Below are 5,771 nucleotides of genomic sequence, written 5' to 3'. Positions count from 1 at the left end.
TTCGCTACTTGATGAATACAAATCAAGCTCAGCTCAAAGATAAGACTCATGCGTTTCCTTGTCAACTCAGTTTTCCTGTATGCTTGTGAAACATGGACCCTGAGTGCAGAATTAGAGAAGAGGATCCAGGCCTCAGAAATGAGATGCTTTAGAAGACTGATTGGCATCTCCTACAAAGACCACATAACCAATGAGGAAGTCAAAAACAGAATAAGGCAAGCCATTGGTCCCACAACCAAGAGGCGCAAATACATTAAAGTACATATCGGTACAGTCGCTGAGAAAAAGGTGTTGGTTGGCACACCGAGATCACCATCTCAACGAACGTAGATGTTCTCACATGCGATTGCTGAAAAATGACGAATATAAAACACTGGAACCCAAGGTATGTTATTCGAAATTATTAAGTGTACCAAGTTCGCAACAATACAATGACAATAGTTTAGAGGTGATATGCGGAAGATAGTGGTAAGGTGAGCAGTATTTAGCATACATATGGTAGGTAACCTGAAATTGGAAAATAGAATAAACCATTTTTATAAACCTGAAGAGATGTGATTAATGTGACTGTTATTGTTGGTTATGTTAATAATGATAATGCAGTAAGAAAGGGTTGCAAGCCTGAATATTATTACTAAATAATTCATATTACTACATCGTTAGTAGAAAACAGATCGCCAGACTTCCGCATATTTATACGATCCACGATCACTGGACATGTTATGCTTACAAATTTGTTGTTATTATGCAAAGACAGTCTCCGGATCAGGCATCAGAAGAAGGTGTCAATTCAGATCATTATATACTGTAATCAGCACGGGGCTTCAATTTCATAAAACAAAACCAGCGATCTGGTGGATTTTATCCTGCAAGGTTTATATCACATTCAGGTAGTATTTTTTTTACCGGTAAAAATGATATTGATATACCTTGAAATTTAATCAACATAACGAAATATTACAAATTCATTTTGATAAAGTTTGGATTTTGATTTAATAGCCATGATCAGACTTGGATAATATCTAGATTTAGGTTCATGGATACGTTAATTGTTTCTTTCACCTGTATTTTGCATCTATTTAAAGATTAAGAATAATCCTCATCTATCTTCGAATGTTATTTACTATTAACCTCCACATTATGAAAAAAATGAAATATTTTTAGTGTGATTCTCCTTTCTTGCCTTTAAAAAAGAATTATTTTTATAAACGTATATATTATATAAACATTTGCAGGTTTATTGTCCAACAAGTCTTTTTTCAATCCCACCAGGATGTCATCATAAATACTTTAGATTGCTTTAACTATCAACGACACAAGCAATAATTAAACTGAAAGACTGGTTCATAATTATCGTAAAGGAGTTTGAGTGAGAAGGTGTGTCGATGTGTATATACATATAATCGCAATTTATGAATGTGTAATAATTTGTAGAGTTGAGTTGAGTAAAGCGAAAACGCTATGAAGCCTCTGTTAAGTGAAGCATATCGGTGTACAACTTAGTATATTTTATCCTACTTTTGTCTAGCTGCACTCTACATGTAGGACGCCACCCGTAGCCTTTTGCATGTAAATTGTGCATTTTTCAATTTGATATGGTGATTGTATAGTTTTAATTGTCTTCTCATGTTCTGGGATAGCATTTGCCAGATCTTTGAATTATGAACTTTTAATCATGTTAAAGGCGATGGTTTAACGCCTGAATCCTTAAACTATATAAACATTTGGAAGTAGGTTGTCCAACAAGTGGAGGGCACCCGATGGTGTATGAACGTGTTACTTTATTGATATGAGAGTTAGTAACATTTATCAGTTGGATTAACATGTGTTAACACATTCATAATGGCAATTGTAATTTAATGGCTAAGCGAACACAAACAAATATATCATATACAAGTTCAAACAGCATGCAGGCCCATCTTCAGTGGCGGTGGTTTTATGGGGCCTGGACGAGATACCAAATGCACAAATCACGTTTTAAGGCAATTGAGGATGACTTCTACAATTAAATTAATTTAATTTATTAAATATGCTAATAAATTTCAATAGCTAGCTGATAAATCTGTCGAAAGCATACCAATGAAATTGGAATCAGCGACTTTCCTGTGTTTAAAAGTCGTAGCTCCGTTCCAAATATCACGATGTTCGTGCAAGATGCCAACGACTACCATATAAACTCACATTACAGGGTTCCGAGAGAAATAGATTGATAAATTTTGTGTGAAGTTTTACGGTCGTTACAGTTATCTTATTGGGAATTACACCATTTCTTTGTGCGATATGGAATTGGACAGTTTGATGCTTTTGAATATGCCTACTGAATCTATTGTTGACATCTCATGTCTCGTTTCATTACTTCCTTGGATTGGCCAAGCTTTTATGGCGGCCGTTGTCGATAAAGTAGATAGCGATTGCCTTTCGAAAATACCTGATCTTATTCTCCTTTTACTTTTTTGGTAGGAGTCCTTTTATTAATTGTTTGTTCGTATTTTGTCATATCTCCATCAAGGCTATGTTAGCATGTCACATTACGACCCTGTTCGTCTTGCTATTGTAACTGTAACAGCCTACAGACCCAATTCTGTGTTAAATGCCAGTCATATCATATCTAACGTGAACGTTTAGGTAGTATTTCAGTAATAGGATGTCATTATTCATGTCTGTAAATGTTAAGTGGGGCAAATCGGTGCTTAATCCTTCTTTGTACTAGCTGTACTCTATATATAGGACACCACCCCAAACCTTTTCAGGTCAAGTATGCATTGATTAGTTTTAATTTCATTCTATTGAAAGGTAGTCAATCACTTCTCATTACCTGCACTGTTCGTTTATAGTTAACTGCTATAATTCCGTATATGTACAAAATTTACAAATATGCTAGGTAGCTTAACGTTTCCGTTGAATCCTGTATTTACATCTACAACATATTTAAAGTTCCGAAAAAGTAATATGATGACGTTGACTACTATGGGTATGTTATACTACTCGGTCTAGCATACAGACCAAAAAAAAAAAAAAAAAAGAAACAAAAAAACAAAAAAAAAAAAAAACAAAAAACAAAAAAAAAAAAAAACAAAAAACAAAAAAAAAAAAAAAAAAAAAAAAAAAAAAAAAATAAAAAAAAAAAAAAAAAAAAAAAAAAAAAAAAAAAAAAAAAAAAAAAAAAAAAAAAAAAAAACAAAAAAAAACAAAAAATTACCAATACTGAGAATAGATGAAATGTGATATGATTCCACACACACATGATCTGTTCTTAAGCAATCAATAGAGACTGTTTAAAAGTGTTTGCAGTAAAATTATTCATATTTCATATTCAGTACAAGTAATGCTATAAAAATATTAACCACACATTTGTTATTCAAAAAACGTTATTAATCATATCTATTTCATTTTTTATTTTTGTTTATTTTATACGAAGCGTTTTGATTGGTCGCTTGTATAAGATAATTTTCCAATCTTGCAAGTCTTTGAAAGTGTAAGACAACACTTATATCAAATTTATATATCTTTTTATATTTGTATTTATATCTATACGGGAGAAAACTTTCTCGATACTCTAGGGGTTACGATCACTTTCGCTCTCTACAAAGACGAAACAGCCCGAAAATGACGTTGCAATTATCATACTGTATTGGAAGGTACAATTCACTTGTGCTTTTTGTAACAATAAAGCAATTTAAATGTAATATTATATACTCGTCTTCTGGTTTTTATATCAAGAAAAAGAAGTTATGTATATCGCTTTTTATTTTGGCGACACCACTACTGGCCAATACACACAAGAATAACCGAACATTAAACTTCATCCTTTCCCCTTTACTCAGTTATGAAAAAAATATTATGAAATGGTGAGATATGCCACAAAGGCCACCAATATCCAGACAGGGGGCAATATCATGTAGTTTATCAAATCCTGTTTTAACCCCTGGTATTTTTAATATCATTTAGAATTTGTGTTCTTTTTTAATTTTCAGATAAAGAATATGACGTCTTATTCACGCTTAAGCTACTTATACACCAGCCCACCCAAGCCGTTCAACTACACGACTGTCCCGCGAGTAGTTGAAGAAAACTCCAAGAGCCATCCAGACCAAGAGATATTCATCCTAAGGCGGCTAGATGGATCCAGGGCAAGCCTTACCAATACAAGTCTACACAACCAGGCAAGCCAGCTCGCCAGGTACCTGGTTTCTACAGGAATACAGAAAGGTGACAGGGTCGCTCTCATTGGTCCAAATACACTGGATATGGTTATTGCTTATGCTGGAATACTGTGCGCTGGAGCAGTTGTGTTGAATATTAACATTGATACGAAAACTGCCAAGGATGCACATGAAATTCTTAGATTAACGGACACAAAACTTGTCATTGCAGATTCAGGAGAACAAAATGAACTGTTTCCAGCTGTTAAAGTTATGTTACAGCATCCTAGTATCCAAAGAGATAATGAGAAAGTACGTGACAAGATAAAAGTTTTACTGCTTCGCATTATCGATTTAGATGGATTTTATCACACGGAGACTCTGGAAAACGTTGCAGCAATAGACTTGACACAAATGATGTTGCCAGATACATCTCCAGAAGAGCCAGCTGTGATTTTCACCACATCTGGAAGCACAGGTAAACCCAAGATGGTTGTCCATACCCATTACAATATGGCTTGTTATCCATTCTCTTGGATTCCTGATGTCGAATATGAAATCATTGACTACAACGACAGACCTTTTAGCTGGATAGGTGGTTCTCCCGTTTTTCATATGCTTCTACGCAGGACAAGAGTTTTAATGGACGCTTTTGCAACAATAAATGGCAAAAACACAGAATTCTTGTGGAAAATAATGAAAGAAGAAAGATGCACAGATGCTCTTTTGTTCCCGTACATTATCCGCGATCTTCTTGATCTACCACTGTGTAATACTGAGGATGGCTACAGACTCAATCACATTTCCACCGGGGGCCAGATTATCGACAGTCTATATACAAAGATCATGGAAAGATTCTCTCAACATCTTGTCATTGTGTACGGCTGTACAGAAGCCATGGCTGCAAATATGTACGGACCATTAAGCAGAGGGGACACTTTGATACCAGGAGAAGTCGGTCAGCCTTATCCTGGAGTTGAGGTACGTATTGTGGATGAGAAGGATCACCCTGTACCTTTGGACACTATTGGGATGGTGCAGTTGCGGGGTCCTTATTCCACGAAGGAATACTTTGGAAATCAGCTGCTCACGGCGAATTCATTTTCATACGGTTCTTGGTTTAAAACTGGAGACATCGGTAAAATAAGCTGTGATCGGAGCCTCATTATTATTGGAAGAGAAAAAGATGTCATATCTAGAGGTGGTCGAAAGATATATCCCGGTCTGTTAGAAGACTTGGTCAAACAAATTCCAGCCATCAAGTATGTATGCGTTGTGCCCGTCCCCGATAAAAGGTTGTATGAAGAAATTTGCATCTGCTTTGTGAGCATGTCTGAACTTACTACGGAGGAAGTCAAAGACTTCTGCACGAAAACCCTTTTCGCTGAAGGCACACTTGATGGCCTTGGTGTAATGCCTGCTTACTTCCTGAAGTTTGAAAAGTTCCCTTCATTGTCGAACGGGAAACCTGATAAAAAGGCCATTCGAAGTGAAGCTATCAGTCGTTTAAATATATCCACAGATTAAAAAGCACGCTAAACTTAGACACAAACATGCTTTGATACCAATGAAGTTACAACTGTCATTAAATCACGCATTAAGGGAATGGCGAGGCCCCGAAATGTTTGA

General features: G+C 35.6%; 1 protein-coding gene across 1 annotated transcript; it reads left to right on the top strand.

Annotated features, from left to right (window-relative positions):
• Nucleotides 1–48: 48 nt before the first annotated feature.
• On the top strand, nucleotides 49–5,669 carry LOC132548199 (uncharacterized). Its single transcript, XM_060212021.1, has 2 exons — nucleotides 49–294; nucleotides 3,975–5,669. Exons 1-2 carry the CDS (start codon nucleotides 49–51, stop codon nucleotides 5,667–5,669), a joined length of 1,941 nt encoding a protein of 646 aa, XP_060068004.1.
• Nucleotides 5,670–5,771: the final 102 nt, after the last annotated feature.

This window comes from Ylistrum balloti, unplaced genomic scaffold (assembly GCF_031769215.1).
Source record: "Ylistrum balloti isolate Yb309-2 unplaced genomic scaffold, AGI_CSIRO_Ybal_v1 Utg370006, whole genome shotgun sequence".
NCBI lineage: Eukaryota > Metazoa > Mollusca > Bivalvia > Pectinida > Pectinidae > Ylistrum > Ylistrum balloti.
The sequence above is the reverse complement of the archived record's forward strand: the minus strand, read 5'-3'. Positions and strand labels throughout refer to the sequence as shown.